We start from the raw sequence: 23,286 nt of genomic DNA, 5'->3' as shown, positions 1-23,286 counted from the left end.
GTTGCAGAACTTTATGTGTTGGCAGAGCCAAATAAATGATTCAATAAACAAACCAATTATAATCTGTTGTTGTTGTCTCTTCCTATCTTTATTATATCCCCCTTTGAACACAGAAACATACATTGCCTAAACAGTATGTATATTAGCTCACTGTATTCTTTCATTGTTGTGCAATTTCTGACAGTCACAGAACGGACAAATAATCTTCCTGCAGTTATAAAACTGTAATGCACCTAAACCATTGATTTGTTCCTATTTAGCTTCCAGTGTTTTCCTGTCACGTATACCAATTTAAACACACATAACTCGAATATAAGTTCTCTCTAACATCAAATTAATTTCCCTACAGTCTGTGTCAAAATATCAGACATAACGACTTAAACGAAACACTGATTATGGAGAAACAGACAGTACGAGCCACTTGTTGCGGGCCTGCACAAACTTGTTTGATTAAAATCTTTCCTTTTCAACCTTGATCCAAGGATACATCTTGACACTTATGTGGGAGTGTGTTCTTGAGTACAAACTGAAATATAATATTATGATTCAGCCAAGTGAGAAAGCCTCAAAAAGAACTTCTTTTAAAACACCATACAGACCATGTACCACTCAATCAAAGTGAGACCCATGCACACTGTTTTAAATGTTTTATTTGTATGTTCAAGGTTCGTGACACATGGCAAGGCTCTATGATGAATGATAAATGGCAGAAAATCAGGTGGGCTAAAGAGAACAAAACCTCCAGACAGACGTCTGCCATGTGAATATTTTTTATTATCTGGTAACAGACGACTGAAAATGCTTCATAAAATGGCAAAAATATGTATCTCAAGTTGGAAAAGGAGACATCTGAAATATCTTTCTGCCATACATTTTCTGCAGAAACCATGGGTTTCCAAAAATACCCTTAAACAACAACATTTTCCCAGAGAGAAAAACTGAATTCTCTCTTGACAGGCATGTTCCCATGCATTATCAATGGTTTAGCTCGGCCCCATGGTGATAAAACATTTTCTACACATAAGACACAATGTTGGCTGTCAGTTACTTAAAAGAAATGTTAAAATTGGAGCCATGGTTCTTGGATACATAGACAATATAAATAATGAACACCGGCCAGGAAAAAAAAAAGAAAGAAAAAAAAAAAGCCAATTACCGAGAGCACTGGGAATGTAACTGATCTCTGACAATCTGAGACAGAAATTGACAGAGATCGATCGACGGGGCTTCGGTACGTGTAAATATTTACAGCCTGACTCGTCAATACAGTGAGAGGAGGGGGGAGAGAATGTTAAGGACAAAGAGACAGACACGTGGAGAAACCCGGAGAAACAAGGACTTATTGGGCAGAAAATAGGAAAGTAATTCAACATGCACGCACTGGCACACACACAAGCACACACACGCTCATGCACAGCCCACTGTGATAATGGTGACATTTGCAGGCTGCCAGTGGTTGTGTGTGGCTGGCTGATGGCCCACAGTGATGGCCTTTAGAAGAGTGACAGGCCAAAATTACCATTAAGAGCCAGCAGTATTAACCCCCTATTATACATACAACACACACTCGCTCACATACACACACACGCTTCATTGCCGCCTATTACTGCTCTATGTGACTTCAATAGCTTAATAACCTCTGTGCTGGAAAGATTTGATTGCTCTCTCTTTCTCCCCTGCTCACCTATCTATCCCTCTCTCATCTGCTCCTGCCTCCATCGTCTGCTCCGAGCAGCCGGCCGCTCTCCACCTCCATCTCCACCTCCCCTGCTCCTATCAATCCTCCCATCTCTCCTCTTCGTTTATGTGTTTCCTTTCCCATTTCTTTCTTTCTTTCTTTCTTTCTTTCTTTCTTTCTTTTTTTCCTGGTGTCTCAATGTTAACAAGATATCTTGATCACAGCCTACTTTTTGACATGTTTTGACATATCAGCAACAGCGTCCTGTTTTACCATCTAGGAATTAACCAGGATTAGACCAAAATTAAGTTTTTAAGACACAGAAGTTGTCATATAGTACATACATTGGTTTACCACTACAATGATCTTTTAAAAAAAAACTGAAAAGCTTTTCACTCAAGGTGCCAACTAGAGCAAACTGTGGCTGCTACACCAGGAAAACAGATTACTGTTTTAGGGACTGATTGGGGAACCATGTTTAACAACAGCAAAACTATATCAAAACATCCTTTTACAAACTCTCACACAACTTGTGCAGTATAATCAGTTTTTTTTTTATCAAGTTGTACATCTGTACTTCCCAAACACATGCATAAGACTATGCTACTTTGTACTGGAGTCAAACTTTGAAGAGAAGAGGTTTCACTTTCGGTTCAGTTTAAAATGGTTTTGGTGAAAGTACACGTGTTTGAGAAATACTGTGCATATGACTGGGTAAATACTGGGTAAATGAGACTTGGATTATACTGTACGAGTTGTGTGAAGTTTTGATATAGTTTTACTGTTGTTAAACAGGGTTGATAAATATGCTCACTGTTTTCTGTGAAGGCATGCGAGAAAAACAAAGTTTTCTTCACAAATTCAAGGTAACACAGCATGACTTACTGATATACAAATGGTTTGCGGGTCAAGCATTCCTTTCAGGCTCTTTATGACCAGCTCCAGCTTAGAGTTGGTCTTTCTTTACCTGTTCCAGGCTGTGATCGTCTTTTAAATCACCTTCTTAAACATATTTAAACATTTAGCCTTGTCTGTTTCATTGGTTTCAGCCATGATTTTCCTGTATCTTTGATTTTATTGTTTTTAACTTGGTAATGGTGGTTTTGAAAAGTGCTATAGAAATTCATTTAAAAAAGTCATGCTCATGTATGTGTGTAAGTTTTTGTTCCATGTGCAGAATGTCAGGTAAAGAAACCACCAGCTTTTGCTGGGTTAAAGCTGGTTAAAGCACAGAGTATTAGCCTTACATTATATTTGCACAACCCCACTGCAGCACAGAGCTTCACTGCCTAACCGATGTAAAAGCTTCTCCTAACAATACTGACCTTGGCAGCAGGGGATAGACAGGCAGGGCAGTAACCAGACAGACAAATAGACTGGCTGATACTCTACACGCTGCAGTATTTACTGGTCTGTAAAGTCAAGTTGGGAGAGGGAGGCGGTGCATGGCCTTGGTGCATGTGTGTGTTTGTATATGTGTGTGTGTGTCTGAGAGAGTGCGAGAGAAAGCTATACTGCTCGTATGTGAGACTTTGTGTGTGTATGCAGTGTGTGTGCGCATGTGTGTGTTATCAGGGTAGTGCAGACTCTGCTGTCCAGCGGTGTGTGAGATGAGACAGAACGAACGATTTACCACCATGAAACACTAAGCAGACTATTAAACACACACACATACACACACGCGCACAGAAACAGACACATATGGCCATCCTTTCCAGCTACAGACACACACTTTCACTCTTATCTGTTATTCTACACACAACACACACACACACATACATGCACACATTCTCATATTTAGCAGCAGTGTTATCAGAGGTCACCATTGGTCCATATCTTGGCCAGGGGCAAGCACTTTGGGCCTGTATGATGTCAGGCATATCTGCAGATGGAAAACTAACCAGCCAGAGCCTCACCACTCAGCCTCACACAGCACACACTCAAACACACAGCACTTTGTTAATACCAAGTTGGGACCCAATGATGGCTCTGTGAAGAAACTCTCTTTAAGCTTGTACCCTTCAACAGGAAGGTCAGGAGCAGGGTCAACTGCAGACAGCACTGTGGAGCTGGAGCTAGTGTCCAGCACAACAATAAGGAGGATACTTATGGAACTATTTGTTCGTCAGTGTACTCCCAAATTCAGCTGATTCCATCCTTTGCTGTCACATCTTCTTAATTTTGGATTAGTTTTTATCAAAAGTTAATTATTGCCTTTGCACTAATTATTTAAAGAGTGAGTTCGGCAGCACATCTGCAGAATCCTTTGAGTGTTTTTGTTCAGTATTAATGCGAGAAGCAATGTGGGCCTTTTCATTTTGCATGATGCAAACTCAACATGTTATTAACTATGAATCAGAGAACCGCTCTGGGAACACAAGCGAGGAGACTCTAAACGATATTCATTAAAACTGGCAGACGATTCGAACAAAAACAAGGCCAGCACGGCCACAAAAAGACTTCTATGCTGCTTAAATCTGAAATTATTTTGCCTACATGTAGGTATGCGTGAAAAATAGGCAGATAGAAAGAGGGAGCAAGGTAGGGCATGTTGGGCGAATGCTTGTGCTTTAACATCTGGTTTATATTTCTAAACATTCACAATCATTTTTATCATCAAGAGTTTTGAATAAAAATTAAAGAATAGTTCAAATTAAAGCACATAATGCACACAAATGTAGACTGTTTTCATCAATTTCCAAACAGCAGATATAAAACTTTGACACTTTCATGATCTAACCCTGCCATGCTGATGTCATCCCTGCCTTTCACCCTCACGACTTGGAAATCAATTATCTACCTGCAACAAGGCAGACCAGGGTCCAACGTCATCATTTTCCCTGAACTAAGACTTCAGCCTTTCACAAGAATTTTGCTTTAAAGATTTGATGATGTCACCATTGTACCATAAAATAATAGAAACAATTATGTTTAATGTGTTCTCTATGTGTTTGCCATGGTTTTGGCACATTCAAAAGAAGAATTTATTTGTGCTGCAAATCTAATGTGCAAATCAGCTGCAAAAGCTTTTTTTTTTTCATTTTATTTATTTTTTGTGTGTGAAAAAATACATTATTTTACAGGTACAGTTTCCCTCAGTGGTGTAAGGTAGTTACGACAGGACCCAGTGCATGCTAGTTATTATAAAGCAGACACACAGCTTAGCTTGTCAGTCTTGACAGATTTGTGCCTAACATGCTACTGTGTATCATATCAGCTCGTCACACGATCAAACAGAGAATTGACATTGTACAGCATCAACATACATTTTACCCAGCAGTCATCATTGCATGTTTATGACAAAAATACCAAAGAAAATAAGAAATTATTCATGTAATTGAATAGTTTAAAAAAAATAGTTTACATGTAGTTGTATCATTAATGTAGAATAAACATATGACATTGTCATAGATTGCAACTGGTTGTTTTACAAAAAAAGAAAGAAAGAAAGAAAGAAAGAAAGAAAGAAAGAAAGAAAGAAAGAAAGATAGAAAGAAAGAAAGAAAATCATGACGGAGATAGGTTTGCCTTTCGAAGGGAATATATAACAAACAGCACTTTTTTTTATTTAATGAGGTCTTCTTAGAACACAGTGGCAACCTCAATAACTCACAACAGCTTGTGCTTCGCCCAACACATTGTTGGAGGACCTGCACTCTCTATGGGCCCCCAAACCCACAGGTCCTAGTGCAACTGCACTGCCTGCACTGTCTATATTCATGCCTCTGGTTTTCCTTCAAATCCACATACAATTCATACATGCTTTCCTCACTGTAACACACACTATTTAAAGGCTCATCCACATGCCAAATTTGATCGACTGATACTGTTGATATTTAAAGGGGCTCTCCATTTGTCTCTGTGACTTTTTGGTGCTTTCTAAAATCTGAGAAAAGATGACATCATCAGCATTGTCTTGCCTTAAGCGTGGAGACGACAGATTTATTGGTGTGGAGTTTGAAGGATGTGGGCATTTCTAGACATGTAAGGTCAGTGAGAGAAAAGATGCTATTATTTCCATCATGGGAAGTGTAGGATCCACTTATTGTTATCCAAATAACAGTCAGCCAGCTTCTGATGCCTTGGCTCAAACACTGGTAGAGAAAGATAAACAAATAGAAATAATGAGGCAGTATCTGTACAGTATATCGAGGTTGGAGGCTATTTGGCTGGCTGCTAATATTGGCACTATCAGCAATGCCTCTGTTACAACCCCAACAGAAACAGAGTGAATTAGCCCATACAATAGGCTGATATAACAAAACAAGCTGAGCAGGGGAATAGATCCATTATGGCCGAAAGTGCTGTTCCAATTTCCTTATAGGTTTAAAGCATTGCAGGTGTCATTATACCCAACTTTAGATAGATAGATTCCAAATGGAAAAATATCAGTTTTGCTGTCTAGCAGTTAATCAGATGGATATCCTTAACAACTGACTCTTTTATTAATATTTTTGGGAGCGATGGTTTAACTCATAGGACTAAACAAATCAGTGGCAGAAGCTTTTTAAATGTGATGCATGAGACACATTAAATCCCCTATTCCCTAAAAGTTTCTGATGACAAACTCCTGGCAACCCAGGGGTTTTGTTTATTTTGGGTATGATGCCAAAAATACAAGCTAGACACTGCTCCACGGATCAAGTCTGAATATTATTCAAATGAATTTGCCAATCTCAAGTGACTTGTTTTACTCAAACTTAAAACATACACTTTCTAGACAAATTTACAGCAGCGCTTTATTTTTATTTATTTTGTTGCAACAACAACTTCAGATCACACAGACTGCTCCTCCAGGCAACAGCTCACCTTTATTGTGCACTCCACATCCAAATTTTGCATTGTTGCTTTTAATAATTATCAGAAACATTATTTATTACTGATCAAGGGATTTCTATTGATCAATCATTAGTCTTTATCATCGTCCCAACACACAGACCAGCTCTACAGGCACATGAACACAAAGTACACACTCTAAATTGAGAAAATATCAAGATTGCTAAAAATAAAGAGCAGATAAGGAAGGGGGTTGTTAAATTATTGAAAAAAATAGCAGTTAAAAATCTATTTAGGTCTCGAGAGAAACTCCCTGCCTGCTGATATTTGTTTTGTTCCATTCGTTCTGTTATTATTGTCTAACTACCCCAGGCCAAACCATCACAAGTGTCTAGCAGGGGGGGGTGTGTGTGTGTGTGTGTTGGGGAAGCAGCCAAGTTGAGGCAACACTGCTGCTGCTGCTTTCCCAGATTTATATTCAGGAGCCATTTTCTGATTTGGCTACCCAGAATTCAGTCCGAGCAGGTCTCTCGGTCTCTCTCTTCTCTCTGTCTCGCTCTCTCCATCTCTATCACTTGCTTCATTATCACTGTCCACTCCACAAGAGAGTAAAGGGAGAGGAGCTGGGGGTGGATGGTGGTGGAGGGTTAAGAGGGAGGGAAGTGGAGAGAAGGAAAAGGTGAGAGACAGAGAGAGAGAGAGAGAGAGGGGGGTACAGAGAGCTGTAGCTATCTGCTGAAATATTCATGTTGGTGCCAGCAGCTTTTCCATTCCCCGCTCAGCAGGGGGCTGCTGTTTGATACATCCATCGCTCTCTCTCCCTCCCTCTCTCCCTCCCTCCCTCTGTCTCTCTTAACTAGTGAGGTTAGTACATAGTAAATGCTCATCGAAAGATGGAGGGCCGATCACTCCCCCAACTCGGACAAAGCAGTGCTGCCTCTCAGACTCAAAACATTCTGCGTTAAAGAAAATAAAAGGCTTTTTCATTTTCCATAATATTACAAAAAAAACAAGTCTCTTAGAAATCAAAGCTTCTGCACACGTTTCTCCCTTGCATACTAATTAATTGTTGTAGAGAAAAAAAGAGCAACATTTAGACCATAGACTGTATATACAATATTTAGACACTAATACCAGCTGCTGAAGGTGGATGATATGACAGTATATCGGGAGATAATCTAAATTTGTCTCCAACTGTGTTTACTACTGAGTTTAGATCAGTCTTCTCTGTTAGAGCTACAAACTATTTGAACTCAGTGCAAAGTGAGATAAGACAACAGCTTTGTTGTTTTTATATTTAAGATGAAATCATGGCTAAAATCAACCCAGTCATGCACCCATCACACGTGGACTCAAACACTTGATCTAACATTATGAAATCTTGTTATATCTTAATGTTGCAGTTTTATTGTTGTTGTTGTGGCGTCTTTGTGTTGTAGTTGTGTTGTTGTTGCTGTTGTTATTGTTGCAATGACTTGATGTTGTGTTGTCATGCTATTGTTATTGCTGAAGCCATTGTGTCAAGAATATGTTCTATTTTGTAATTGTGTTTTTTATATAATATTGTCTTTCAGCAGAGAAATTACTCCCTGTTTCCTGCCCAGGGACTACATATGAAAATTAGCTTATAGCTAACTCTGGTGCAGCTAAGTAGCGGTGCACTGTACCTGTTAAATTAATAAAATAAAATAAAATAAATAAAAACAGTAAGTGTCATAGTGTTTGTACCATGCTGGCTATCACTTAAATATATCTGGAGGTATGCTGAACACAGTAGGGAAAAAATGAGCCACACTGCTTTGTTGTACTGGAGGTTTATATCATTTATTCATCAATGTGATGAATATCTTAATGTGTCAGGGTTTAACTGATGGGATTCAGATCTATGTTATAATAAAAAGTTTCTCAATAGATTTTAAATTTGTTATGATGTGGTTGGGGATTTTATCCATGTTACCCACTTCTATCAGCTGTCAGTTAATGTTATTAAAAAAAATCAATCAATAAATACAAATGACAAATAAATCAGTCATTTCAGGTCACATTTCAAAATTGTAAGTTGCATTACCAATATTAAAAGATTAAAACAATATTTTGCAATATACCTGCCTATCGATAATGTTCAAAGAAGTTAAGATTTTTGTAATTTTTAATAATATCAGCTCACTCTCTCACAGTCTCAGTAGTCATCAGTCAACAAGGTGAAAGCAGCCACGGCTTCTCCTCAACAATTTCCCAATTAGGGGCACGCGTTATTATTTTGTACTGAGCTCTGTCTTCAAATAGCTACCAGCAAGTTTAACATCATATCACATGTTGTTTGTTAAAGACGTGTCAAAGCATGTTTTACTTTAGCCAAACACATATGGGGAGCAACACTCATGGTAAACAGTCTCCTCTGGCCCACAGTCACAGGTATGACATTGGGGTAATGATGTGTTTTTGACACATCAAGCTGATGTTAACAAGGCTGACTGTGAAATTTAAGCTTAAGTTAAGACAGATGAAGGTGAAGAGCAACATAGAAATGTATTTAAAGCTATCTGACATAAGACTGAAAACGTTGTTTAAAGAGGACCTATAATACTTGTATTTTAGCGCCTGTCTCTTCAAGCCCCCCTCCCCAAAAAGCCCAGTCTGCTCTGATTTCCGGGTCGTCTGTAACTCAGCACCATCGCTTTCTTCCATGAAAAATCACCAATCAAAGCTTCTAAACCAAAATCTTCTGCACATGCTCAAGCACGAATATGATCTGAAATATGGGAGATATTAACATCAGCATCCAAGGTTATATGTTTCCCTTATGTTAGCATGTAGTTACATGTAGCAGTGTAGGCTATGTAGGCCTAATATAAACACTTGCAGCAGCATGAATGAACAGGTTGTTCTCAAGCACTGTGTTACCTCTCTCAGTGATGGCTTACCATCTCCGAACTGTAGTTGGGTGAAAAACCGGCATATTGGCATTAATTCAGATTGGCTCCTTATTAGCTGGTAACTCACTTCTAGTGGCGCCGACCACTCTGCAGCAGGAAGGATGGCGAGGCGTTCGGGCGCTGTCATTAACAATGGCTTTATTGCAGTCTTCACCACAAAACAATAAACATGGCCTTCTCGTGAGGTCAAACAGTGGCCCTGAGCTTATCTAGACACTTAGTTCTGCCGACTTTCATCACTCTTTGCTGCATGCGGTTTTCACCATGAGACAGAGAGCTGCTTCCCTCCACATACACCGAAGCACAGGTCACACATCCATAGGTTTGTCTGGAGAATGAGTCAAACAAAACAGGACTTTCCCCCAGTAGAATGGTGTTTTTGTCCTGTGTCAACCAACTTGAGTTATTTTAACATACATTGTCACCATGTCTCTTTTCCTAAACCTATGTAACTTTTTAAGTACGTGACGTCATTCGTGGGGTACTATTAATTCTTCAAATATCATACAAACTGTTGTATAAGGATATGTTGGCCTGAAGGTGACGACAATATAAATCTGTCATGAGCTGACATAACGAAAGTAGAAAAACAAAAAAACATTGGAAACAGAGTATTTAAAACAGTCTGAGGCCTGAGGATCTTGGTAACAGGGACTATTTTTACATATGTTTACCACATTATTTGGAACTTTGGCTGCGTTTATGAACATCCAAGAACGTAACATTAAATATGTGACAGAAAATAAGGAAAATCATAGGTCCTCTTAAAATGAAAATATCCCTCATATTTGGAGAAAAAGTTACTTGGCTCTCACAGATGTTGTGTCACAAGATGGATGAACTTTTTCAAATATATTTATTCACTCTCGCAACAAGTTTAAGTGGAAATGTGTAGCGTCACATGATCCAAACACTGTTCCAGAGTCCTTTCCACACAGCATAGGAAACAATCCAAAGAAATCACTGCTGGAGATAAAAAAAAAAAAAAAAAAAACAGCAGCTGAAGTCTCAGAGGGCGAGGTTGTGCCTTTGGGTGAACAACCACATCATTTTATTTAGAACTGATGTCAGGGCTGGTGGTTAAACAGGGAGGGGCTGCCTGTATGGTTACACTGGGTACGTCCATGACGTGTGTGTGTGTGTGTGGTTGCATTTAACCAGCACATGTGTTGGGGGATGTGGCAGATGTTGCAGAGGCAAGGATTAGTGTGTGTATGTCTTTGTGTGTGCATTAAAAATATCTTCTCCACAGCAGGAAGCCACAGTGGCCAATTACAGTGCAGCATCTGGGCTTGTACACATTTATTAGTGTGTGTGTGTGTGTGTGTGTGTGTGTGTGTGTGTGTGTGTGTACAGGGGATGGGGAGGTTCAGGCGAAGTTCAGGTTATTTACATCTTAGCATGTAGAGTTTCAGTAAATGGTGCATTGTGTGTGTGTGTGTGTGTCAGTGGTGAGGCTTTGTGTCACAGCATAATCTAAACACTCACCATGAAGAAGAAGACAGAACAGGGGAGAGAGAATTAGAGGGAAGGATTGAAGAGTAAATACACTGGAGCAATGAGGACAATGGTGAGAATGAAAACGACACATTACGGAAAGGAGGGTAGAGGAGGAAAACTCGATAAGAGCTGTCATTTCCAGCAGAGATGTGCTATCTCGCCCTTTTTCCTCTCCACACTCTCAGAAAAGAAGGTCTGGAGTTAAAGTACAGCCCCAGCAACAAAAGGTACAAATGCACATGGTTTAGTCTGTTGCATAATTCCCTCTGGAGTCTGTGGGAAACTGATTCTATTCATTTCATTTTCTCGTTTTCAATTAATTCACTCTGAGATGATGATTTCTTAGCTGACTGAATAACTGTTTTGGATGCCTGAGAGCTACTGGTAGGCCAGGGTTCACCTCAATTCTACTAAAATGAATTACACCAACACAGGTGGAATCTTACAGCATACAGTTCATGTTCAGATATTGCCACAAATTTACACTTTCTTCAGAAAGAGTCAAATAAATAGTTCATTTTGTTATTTTCTGTTATTACACATAGTACCATGCTACATTTAGTCCATTTACTCTGGTTCTGTAGTTTGGTTTTGGTTGGTGTGCCAAATTAATCTTAAGTCCTGATAGTGTGGATTAAAGCCTAACTACACAAAATTCTATGGTTAATAATAATGTGCCAAGGCTAAGTAAAATCATTATCAATTTCATCATTATCATTTTTATCATTAGGACTGGGTGATATGCAGAAAATCAAATATCACAATATTTTGGGCCAAATACCTCAATATCAATATTGCAACAATAGACTATTGGTGCTTTCACAAAATACTCACACAATGAGATTTTTGACAAATAATCATCAGTAGTGTGAATATAATGACTAAATGGGTAAAGGCAAACAGTAGAGCAGCTAAAACAGCCAGGTTCTAGTGTTGTCAAAAATATCGATTTATCAATACATATTGTCTCTGAATATTTTCAATACTCATTATCCGCTGTATCGATGCTTGCTCTCTGTTTTCTGCAACAGCTAGTTTACTCACACACACCCCCACTTGCTCTGTCTTCTCATTTCAATTCAATTCAATTCAATTCAATTCAGTTCAATTCAGTTCAATTCAATTCAATTCAATTCAATTCAATTCAATTCAATTCAATTCAATTCCAAGAGGCTTTCTTGTCATGGAAAACATTGCCAAAACAAGTCTGAAATAAGAACAAAAAATGTACGTACAATAAGTAAAGATCTACCAGGACTGGGGTCGGCAACCTTTGCAGCGTTGGTGGTGAAAGCAAATGAATCTGTCCACACACTCTTAAATCCTCTGTTTTCCTTCAGGACTTTTCCTTTTTTATGTAAGATTTGAAATCCATAGCTAGCAATGCTAGAGAGAAGCCAGGCTCTCCACCACTACTGAAGTTGAGCAAAATTTCGAGGAAAAGGCAGCAGGTCGTAGATGTATGACACATATTTTAATTGATGAAACATTAAAGTATTTTTTTGATTCAGTGCATAGGCTTTAACCATTATTCATTTCCAGATCATTTTTATGTCAAAGCCATAGGGAGCCACTGGAGAGGGTCTAAAGAGCCGCATATGTGGCTCCAGAACCAGAGGTTGCCTGACCCTGTCCTAAAATACGGAAATGTTTTGTTTTCTTTACTTGCACTTTATTGCGTTTTGAATGTGTCATAATCTCAGAAGCTTTTGAACTTTGGGCCTCTGAACGTCTTATTGCTACCAACCAAGAAAGAAATGGTATTGTTGTCATGTTACAGCCTTGTTATATTTATCATTTAAGAAAAGGTTTAACTTGTATCAGATGTATTTTTCCCCCCATGGTATCAAAAATGGTATGGATATTTTTCAAGGTATTGTATGAAAGTCAGAAATTATATCGTGACAAGTTCAGAATCTCACTTTACTGTAATGCAGCCTTTAAAACTCACAAATAAATCGACATCACACATCGATATAATATCAGTATATTGCCCAGTCCTAGTTATCATTAGTTAATGATCAATAATCTAAGGCCAGGGGCATAGGCACATGCGTGTGTGTGCAAACATACAGAGAAACAAAATCAGAGAAATAACCATTAATCACCTGTGGGCTTCTGAGCACTTGTGGTATTTCAGGGAATTAAAGGAAGAAACCCAGTTTTAATTGAGGCGCCGAGACAATAGAGCACATTTAATTACTTTGGAGAATCTAAGAGAGCAGCTACTACAGCCGACACCAAGTTATTGATTAGTGGGAAAGCCTGCTGTATTACTGCTAATTATGATCAGGACTATGTGAGATCATGCTACATCCACCTGATATTTACTGATATGGTCCATCATACCTGTATGTTCATCTGATGAAAGGTTTTCTGATGACCATACTGACACCAAATGATCAGAGGTCTAAAAAGAGGAGTTGTGATGCTTTACAGGAGGTGGAGCAGGATGAAAAGGAGGAGAAAGGGGTGGTAGAGGAAGATGGAGATGTGCTCAATGAGCAAGAAAGCTCTCAAATGACTTTAGAGCAACTCCAATTGACCATGTCCTCAATCTCAGCTTTTCCCATGTGTGCAGCCGAGGAGAGAGTCCACTCTAATGTGAGCACATCGACAGTGGCTTCCATTATTCATACGTCCGGTACAGATTCTGTGTTGGCAGCACATTTTGCAGAGCACACCTAAGTTGAAAAGCTGCCTAAGATGAGAAAGTGAAGGACTGTAAGTGCACTTTATTGGACACGCTTAACAAATGTGATAACTGTTTGCCATTTATTCTGCAGAGAAGAAACACAAATAAATCCAGCTAGTCATGTCAGACCAGAACACCATTAAGGGTGGAGGGGAAAATCAATTCTTAGATGCATTGTGATTCTCTTTTAAAACACTATGTCTGGATGCAGAAAGTCAATAATCAGAAATTTAAAACCCATTTCTCGACATTATGATCGCTGCGAACGGTTTTGTAAGACTGGGCTGTAAGTTCCTTTAAGCTGAAACAGTTGGACGGTGAAACATAATGGGCCTGAACATGAGTTATACTTATGTTAGAATATTTGAAACAGTTTCAATACTCATTTTCCACAGTACTGATACACCAATACTAGCTTGGCTTTCCCGCTCGCTCTTGTTGGCATATACTGCAATAATTCTATTAACCAAGAAAAAGTTAACAGAAGTAAATTCATTAATTTATTTTAACTATGGATCAGTACAAATGTGCTATGTTTTAAACGTAACATGTAGTCACACAGTGAGAAAAAAAATAAATCATGTATAGTAATCAAAAACACTGTAGTAATCATTTTATAATCGCATCGTAGCCCTCTGAATCGTTATCGTAATTGAACAGTGAAGTGCCTGCAGATTCCCACCCCTTAACACTGTATTAAAATATACTATATGTGCGAGATGGTACTTAAATCATTGTAATAAAAAGACCGATCATCTACAAGACTGTATTCCACACAAAAAATGTACAACAAATGAGTTTCCTATAAAAACCAAACCTTTTCATTGAGTCTATTAAGACACTGCATGCACAATTAACCTGACACACATTTCATAGAATACAACGAGTCTGACAAAGGGAATTCCTAAATGGATAAAACCTAAAACTTCCTCAAGGTGGGCACGTTCAATCTAATTGAACAAAATAATTAAGAATGTGCTCTGACATTAGTAAATGACATTAAGATTGTGTTTCCTTTTTTAATTAATAGAATGAAAGTGAAACGACCCTGGTCTTGCTGTGATAATTAGCTGTTAGACAGCTCATATAGAAAATCTATTGGTCTCAAAGAAAGAATAATGTCTCTGGGTGCAAGCTGTCAATTCCATATACAGGAATAGCCATAGCCAATTCTTCTTCTTCTTTTTTCATTTTTTTTTATAATGTAATGGCTACATGTAGCCACCGGCCAGCACAGGGAGGACAAGAAAAGCTGGCCTGCTGGTCGAGTGAATGGAGAGAAGGAGTAATGCAGAGTATAGATTGCTGCAGTGGATATATTGCTGTACAGAGCAGAATGTACTCAGCGGGGCAGAATTAGTCTATCAAGTAGCATAAGATAAAGCATGTAAAAACCCAGTCAGATAACGTATAGCCCAGCCTATTGACTGCAGCACAACACCACAAAGCATCTTAATGTGAAGGTTATTGCTCTATTTGTTTGTCCAAACTCTTGCTAGCTTCATTGCCATTACATTTTTTTGTAATAAGACTTAATTTATAGTCACCTATAGTTGATTATCACTTCAGTCTAATCAGAGTTGCAGCTAGAACTGCTGAGAAACATGTGATCTCTCTGATTTAATTCAAATACAAATCAAATGAAAATCTGTTTGAATTATATAAAGATTACATTTAGTTTATCGTGTGTCTATTCTACTGTATTCTGTTAGGAGGAAAAAACACCATCAGCACATGCACAGTTATAAATGTCCATGCAATGATAACAGCAGAACGAAATTCAGTCATCCAAGTTTGTGGCAGGCCTAATGCACACCTGCTTCTGTGGGGCGTCAGCCTTCAGGTAACCAGTTGAGTCAGTCATGTTATCAGGAGCGTAGTGTTGCCTTCTTCGTATTAGCAGCAAAAATAAATAACATATGAGCGAAAACAACAATATACACGCCCACACTGGCGACAGTTACCCACCCAGCGCGTCTTGCTGGCCTCAACGTTGCCTCTTTTGTCCCTGTTCTCTGCTCATTCCCCTCAAGTGAGGGTTACTGTTTGTCCATGTGTAACTACTGCCCCCCGGTGGTCAAAGCCATTCACTGCCTCCACAGCTGCACTGCAGCATGGGCACACTTATGATGGAATACAGGGTTTTAATTAGGCCCCAAATATTTCTCCTCACTTGGTGGTCAGAAAAAATTTAATGCAGTAATGTCTCAGATACACACAGATACACAAATAGATGTAACATTTATATATTAAATTTCTGATTTAAATTGTGATTTCTTTAATTATTGTGTTAATTAAGCATTAAATTACATAAAAAAAATAATTTATTTATTTAAGCATTTAATTATATGATAATTTATTGAATCACTTATTTGAGCATTTAATTCTATAATTATTGATGTATCTATATATTTGATCATGGCCCTTTAAACTGTCCATGCTCAGCATTATTTCCTCCTTGAAGTCCCCCAGTCCTCCATTAAAAAATTGTTTTTGTTACTTCCTGTGTATTGATAACCTTTACTGTGTAGAATACGTGCACAATTGAGTAAAAGGCCATTTTCAGATTCATCTGCTAAAAGGAGGACAGTTTCTCTTCGCTCTCCTTGAAAATTAGTTTAACACGTGTTCCTATTAGCTGGATATTGTGACATCACAACTAGTTTGGAGCCAGTTGTGTTCCAGTATTCAGCACAAATGTAATGTGGAAACTTAAACTTAAGGCAAGTTTTACCCAGTTTTGCACAAATACTGAGAATGGACTTTTCAATACAGCAATAAACAAAATTTGCATATTTATAGATCTGAAATTGTTGTTCAAGGCAGACTATTTGTTGAAAACACAGAGGGGATCTTTAAATTGATCTCCACTAGTTTCATGTCATTTCACTGAAACCTATGACTTTGCAGATTAAAACTTTACATCACAGTGTAGCCTCGACTCATAGTTACAGCAATTCTTTTCATGTCAGTCTCATTATTACTCATGGTAATGCTCATGGTAATGCTCATGCTAAATGGTAAAGTATGAGGGGGAATGTTCAGGGGAAACTGATTATATTCCCTGCTGGTGTCTTGGAGGATGCCTCACCATCCACCCTCTGAGCCTTTCTGGTGCTGACTGCACAGTTTTTGCACAAGCTGCAGTGCACACACACACACACACACACACACACACACACACACAATGCTAGGTTGCCTAGCAACGTTGACCAGTCTCCTCTGGACCTAACTGTTTTGTTGTACTCATCTATCTGAGCAGCTCTGTGTGAGTCTTGTGCACCACGAGGTCCTCCACAATCTGCTGAAGCTTCAACTTCTCTGTTCCTTTATACTCAAGGCAAGAGTCCACTACACCAGTCCACTCAGCCTGTCTGTCCCACTATAACCAGTCCACTCAGCCACTCCGTCCCACTCTAACCAGTCCACTCAGCCTGTCCCACTCTAACCAGTCCACTCAGCCTGTCCCACTATAACCAGTCCACTCAGCCACTCCGTCCCACTCTAACCAGTCCACTCAGCCACTCTGTCCCACTCTAACCAGTCCACTCAGCCTCTCTGTCCCACTCTAACCAGTCCACTCAGCCACTCTGTCCCACTATAACCAGTCCACTCAGCCTCTCTGTCCCACTATAACCAGTCCACTCAGCCTATCTATTCCACTGCGCTTTTCAAAGTTTTCAAAGACTCAAAACTGTGACAGAGATTATCGTCATAAACAGCAGACACATCTCACTGAAGGTAAACGTTCCCCACCACCACAAGTGTTTTAGCACTTAGCACGCACCTGTTGGTGACGTGGGTCAGCATCATGGGTGTGTTTCATGTGGATCACTTAGTGTTTGAGTGCATTAAAACAGTGATTAATTAAGGTGTATGCAGCCTTTTTAAGGCACAACAGTGGTATTAGCATCATTAAAGGTTAAAACATAAACCCTTAAATGTAATTCTGTGCCTAAGTAAGTAACTTAACTAGTAACTTAAGCTTTCAGATAAATGTTATGCAGTAAAAAAGTGCAATATTTCACTCTAAAATGTAGTGGACAGGGGTGTAAATATAGACAGTGCACTGAGGCCTCTGGGGTGAAGGGGCCTTAAAAGAGAGAGTGGGCCCTTTCAAGTGATCAGATTGCCACCTTAAAAATATACCTTTGTTCAAAGATAAATGATGAAAAACAGAATATCATGAATCTAAAAACTGTGCCATTTCTATATAAATCCTCAAAAAGGCTAACCCATCGGCGTCAATGTTGTCTTTTTTCATTTCATTTTTTTAAGATAGTAACTGTCTATCTAGCTTTTTTAATATAAGCTATAAAATCTTTAAATATACTGTAAAAACAATCCAGTTAATGATTGATTTCTCCTTTCTTTGGTATGTTGTAAGATATGCACTGATTGCTGGGTAATATGTATGTTGATGTTGTCCAGTGTCAGGTCTCAATTTGTGTCAAGACAATACATGCACTATAGCATGCACCACGGCCCGTCATATTAGGGTGCACTGGGGCCCATCTTAACTTCCTTACACTGCTGGTAGTGGAGTCTTAGTATACAGTTGCAGGAAAAGAATAAACTCAAGTAAAGTACCTCAGATCTGTACTTAAGTACAATACTTGAGTAAACTGACTTAGTAACATTCCACCACTGCTTGTCTGCTGCATCTGCTGATTTATCTCTTATCTTTTGTTTCATTCTTACACTCTGCTTTTTAACTTCCACTTTTACTCTGTAACAGATGTGACTTGAAATGCAGCAAAGCAGGCCAACAAAACTTCATATAAAAAATTCTTACATACAAATATAATCAGTTTTTTTTTTTTAAATTTAGGTCCGCTTAAAAATGTGGGTGACAAGAAGGCAACACAAAAAACAAAGTTGTTACAGGGAAAAAAAAAGTAAATGTAACTGGTAACTTCCACCCCTGATTATTAGGAAAATTAGCATTCATATTGCCCTCCTGGTTGTCCTCTGGGGTTTCTCTTTCTAAAGATGCCCCTCTACCTTAGTAGCCCTCTAGCTATTAGATATCGAAGCTGCACCACAAAAATAAATTGTTCAGTGTGGTGAATAAGGCTTTGTAACTCAAGCAAAACTGAATCTCTGAAAATTGATTTTCATGGTATTGCAGAAAACAATGACAGCCTGGAATGTAGCACATCAACCTAAATAATCAATTGTTGTTGTTAGGGGCTAAAACATGCAAAAGTGTCACACAGACTCCTCCTCTTCCTCTTGGCTATCAGCATCATTTATCATCAGCAGCAGAACTGTCATCATCAGTGTGTCCTGAAGTAGATTTCACACACAGCTCTCCTTTTCTTGTCTTTAGTTGTGAATCCCTCTGAAGTCATCTCAATTTCCCTCCTATTTATTGTCACCTCTGCGCCAGTTCAAACATGTAATGTAGCATTATGGCTCCGACATAACATTTATTACTTCACCACACAATAAAAAAATAAAAAATAGCAGTGACAGAACAATAAAGCGAGCAGATAACCTCGTCTGTTTTAGTACTCAACTGGCTCTACAGTGTAAATTTGTTGACTTTTTAAATACAAAACAGAGAAAAATGTCTCCTCATGTACTGAGTCAGTGATTTTTAAATCAAGGTGAATAAGACGGGGTACAACTCAAATACTGGATTATGCAATTGTTTTTTTATATATGTGAGCTTATATGCAGCATTTATAATTAAACTTCTCACGAAGGGTTGTCCTTGTTGGATTCCGGGACAGGAACACAACTTCCTCTCCAGCAGCGACAACATGACTGAGAGCACACAGACTGCCTGCGTCAGTCCACCATGGAGAGAGCTGCTGTGATGTCGGCCCACAGGACTCCCTCAGTACCAGAGTGCAACATCTCAACCTCCACCCTGGCCTTCGACCAGCACTTCACCACTACTGCCAAAGGAATACTGCTCCTGGCTGAGATAGTAAGTATGGATTTAAGCTGTTTGGTGGTTTGAAGATTGTATCAGTAGAAAAATTAACATCAGTTACTATTTCATAATCATTGTAAGGAAGTGGCAATCATTTTGATTTATATAAGGAACATTAAAAGAGAGGAAAAGTATATTGTGTTAGTAAGTGTGTGGTCTGCTCTCTCAAGGTGATGCAGACACACACACACACACACACACACACCTAGAAACAACTTGCTCTAAGTTTGGGTTGTTTCTCATCTACAGTAGTGCACGTATGAAGGCAGGTTTTGTGTTAGCATAGATTCAGAGATTCATTCATGACTTTCTTTTTATTAAAGTGGATCTGAAATTTGTGATCGTAATTAAAGTATGAATTGATTTTTGTGGTACTGCCCAGACCATATTCAGTGGAGTAACAGAAAAACCAGAAAAACGAAACATTACTTTTCTAAGAAAATAGGAAGTTACCGAAAAACACACCAAGCAAATCAACTCTTCCTCCTTCCTCTCCCTCATTGTGTCTCTTCCTTTCTGAATCAGCTGAGGAAAAAAGTCAGGAGAGTCTTTCTGTAAATACAGCCTGGCTGGCTGCCATGCAGAGGCTGGGCACGCCACAGTTTGAGTAATCTGACTGCAAGCAATTGCAACAATAAAAAAAAAAGTAGAATAATTGAAACACCCTAAGGCTTTTTATTATTTATTTATTTTTGGAAATGATGTTGTGAGATCATACTATGCATAACGTAAAATCATAGATACATTAGATGCTGAGAAAAGAATGAAAACTACATTCAGAAAACACCACATTTAACTGCAAATTCTGGCTTTTGGGTTAAATCATTGTGACTGAAACACATCAGTAACTCAGCAGATTTTCATATTAAATTGATAACCTGTTCAGGATTTTAACAGCAAAGAAACCAACTCTCTTTAGAGTCATGATTCACACCAGAAAACGTTTCTTCCTGTGATATAGAAACATCCAGCAGAATCTTTTGTTGTGAGACAGGAAGGGTGGGTTTGGAGTAGTGTTGGGAGGAAAGAGATTTATTTCTCACCACAACACTTTGAGGGGAGATGGGGCATGTTGGGTGTTTGGAATTTAAAAATTACTCATGGAACAACAAATGAATGGCCCAAACTTATAAACATAAGTGACATGAGACACTGCTTTATGCTACAATTTTTAGTTTAGGGAAATCAACTGCCTCAACATGCCACATTTTGTGTCACATAGCTATGTCCTTTTTTATGACCTCCAAATATTTATCTGGTGAAATCAGTGAAGGTTTAAAGCTTTGACACGAACTTATTCTGTCAACATTCCATATAGAGAATTATAGTGCCAAATATTTTCCTCACCCAGTGTACACAGATATAATAATGAGCTTCAATCAATGGAAAAACACAACAACAAAACTGTGTCACACCTTATTTGTCTTTGGACTTGTTTGTAGTTTTGTCTTTACCTCTCTTTATGTTTTATGTCCTTCTCTCACGCTGAAGTACATCAAGAAGTAAATTAACCTCTCCTCTCCTCTCCTCCAGGTGTTCGGTATGCTGGTGTGGATTCTGGTAGGGGGTACAGACTATTTTGACGTGTCTGCTCTCTGCTGGGTGATGTTCGTTGCCATCTTGTGCTGGGTCCTGACCGTCTGCCTGTTTATAATTTACCTCACTGGAGCCCACAGCAGGATACCAAAGGTCCCCTGGACAACACTGGTAACACACACACACACACACACACACACACTGTTCAAGCAGTCTGGTTCACTTGTTTTGGCTTTATGTTTAACACAAGGGTGTCAATCTCATTTTAGTTCAGGGGCCACATACAGCCCAATATGATCTAAAGTGGGCTGGACCACTGAAACCACTGCAAAATAACCTATAAATATCAACTTTTATGTCATAACTATCTGCTCACTGTTTAAACTGCTCATGAAACCTCTTGGACTTCACACGCGCATCAACATTAGGTATCCAAAGTCATCTAGAGGGCCGGATTGGACCCATCGGCCTGCTGGTTCTGGCCCCTGGGCCGTATGTTTGACAACCCTGGTTTAACATAACCGTCTCCCTGCTTCGTCTATTTATCTGTTTCACTGTGTTTTTCTTTGTTGTAGTCGCTGTGTTTGAACTGCAGTGCTGCAGCTCTGTATCTGGTGACAGCAGTAGCAGATGCTTTCTCAGTCAACCAGGCCATTAGGGGACGACACAACTACAACTGCTGGGCAGCATCTGCAGTAAGAGCACTTTTCACAGTATGATCTGTTGAGAGGAAAGTTCATCCAAAAAGAAAGTTTTTTCTAGCACACATATGAGTGTATATCAAAAACATCACTGGAATTCTTATGTCCACATTACACACAACTAGACAAGTGTCAGAAAACAACAGAAGTTTTCAAATTAACTGAGGAATAAACAACAACCACATGTGCAAGGTAATGTAGGATTTTTGCAAGCAAGCGATTGCACTGTGCAAATGTAGATACTGTCTTCAGCCTGGACACTAAGGTCATGTCCTCGCTATTATTTTTTGGTAATAATGACCTGAGAAGACCACATTCTATAAATTAGTACAGATACACATGGTGGTTTTCAAAGCTGATAAATATTTGTAGCTATATTAGTATTTTTATTATCATAGTATTGCTCCACCAGAACTACATTCCTATAAGCATGGGGATCATTTTGAAACAGCCTTTGTACAATCCCGTAAATATAAACTATAATATCCAACTTTTTCGTTCCTAAAACTGATTCTGATTAATCAAGTCAGGGTATCTGCTGATACAGAGCAAACAGTGCTCTCTTTTATCCAAGTTTAAAATATCAAGACCTCACAGTGTGGAACTCACTTGAATCACTTGTATGTATCCTAGCACGATGCCAGGGATTGCTGTGGGACTGTCGTGATACAATTAATATTACAGATAGTAAAAAATACTGAATTATATGATGATATTGACAAGCAATGTGTGTTTCACATGGCTTGGTCACGTCATGGCTGAAACTGTTCTGTGTAAATGGGCAGAGTAAGTAAAATAGAAATGTTGTTAAATTAGCAGCTCTTTTCCTGTGCATTTGTCCTCCATAGATAAATGAATTACATCAATTGAATCAATTACTGTTTGACACATAGTTCCCAAGATGCCTCATGTGACAGCTTCAACAGTTTACCAGTGCACTGACTTGTTGTGAGTAGATAATGAGAGATTTTTCAGTTGTGAATTATGATCTTTAGATATTAAATGAATAAATGTACTCCTTCTCATTGTCTTCTCGTCCCTCTCTCTTTTCCTGTGTTCTTTTTCTCCTCATCTTTTCCACACTTTTAATGCTTTTCAGTTCTTTGCGTTTCTGACCACACTGTGCTATGCAGGAAGCAGTTACCTGAGCTACTGTGCCTGGAAAACCACAGAAGAAGGACAGTAGTCTTGTTTCCTGCTGTTTGAAGGCAACAGAGATCAGACTGGAAATTTGACTTCAGTGCAGGGCAAGTCAAACGGAAACTTGTGTAGAAACTGTAAATATGATCATAGCGGAGTATCTTTGCTGCGTGACTTATGTTTAGCAGGAAGACACTGAGGCAGAGGGAAAAACTTTTGCTCTCAACGCATTTTTATGGACTCTGTAACTAAACAAAATATGAGCTCATTAAGACAAGGCGCTCTCAAAACAGTGGAATCTGAGTTAAATTGTGCAATGACAAAAAATAAAATTTTCCTATGTTTGCCATTGTATGTTTGAGGTTACTGCAGTGTCACAC

General features: G+C 38.8%; 1 protein-coding gene across 2 annotated transcripts; it reads left to right on the top strand.

Annotated features, from left to right (window-relative positions):
* The first annotated feature begins 19,352 nt into the window (after positions 1-19,352).
* cmtm8b (CKLF-like MARVEL transmembrane domain containing 8b) lies at positions 19,353-23,250 on the top strand. 2 transcript variants are annotated; one of them, XM_033640300.2, is made up of 5 exons: positions 19,353-19,523; positions 21,063-21,236; positions 21,641-21,760; positions 22,660-22,714; positions 22,866-23,250. In XM_033640300.2, the coding sequence occupies exons 1-4, from the start codon at positions 19,392-19,394 to the stop codon at positions 22,678-22,680; spliced, it is 447 nt and encodes a 148-aa protein (XP_033496191.2). In that variant the 5' UTR covers positions 19,353-19,391; the 3' UTR covers positions 22,681-22,714; positions 22,866-23,250. The 2 variants fall into 2 exon arrangements, with proteins under 2 accessions (XP_033496191.2, XP_033496190.1); XM_033640299.2 differs by lacking the exon at positions 22,660-22,714.
* Positions 23,251-23,286: the final 36 nt, after the last annotated feature.

The sequence above is a fragment of the Epinephelus lanceolatus genome, chromosome 10 (assembly GCF_041903045.1).
Source record: "Epinephelus lanceolatus isolate andai-2023 chromosome 10, ASM4190304v1, whole genome shotgun sequence".
Taxonomy (NCBI): Eukaryota; Metazoa; Chordata; class Actinopteri; order Perciformes; family Serranidae; genus Epinephelus; species Epinephelus lanceolatus.
Note: the sequence above shows the minus strand (reverse complement) of the source record. Positions and strands in the feature narration are given on the sequence as shown.

Bases quoted from the DNA above. Each gene is read 5' to 3' on its own strand.
- cmtm8b (XM_033640299.2), top strand. From the start codon at position 19,392: ATGGAGAGAGCTGCTGTGATGTCGGCCCACAGGACTCCCTCAGTACCA. The intron at 21,237-21,640 runs GTAACACACACA...TCTTTGTTGTAG, and splicing joins AGGTCCCCTGGACAACACTG to TCGCTGTGTTTGAACTGCAG. The intron at 21,761-22,865 runs GTAAGAGCACTT...AATGCTTTTCAG, and splicing joins ACTGCTGGGCAGCATCTGCA to TTCTTTGCGTTTCTGACCAC.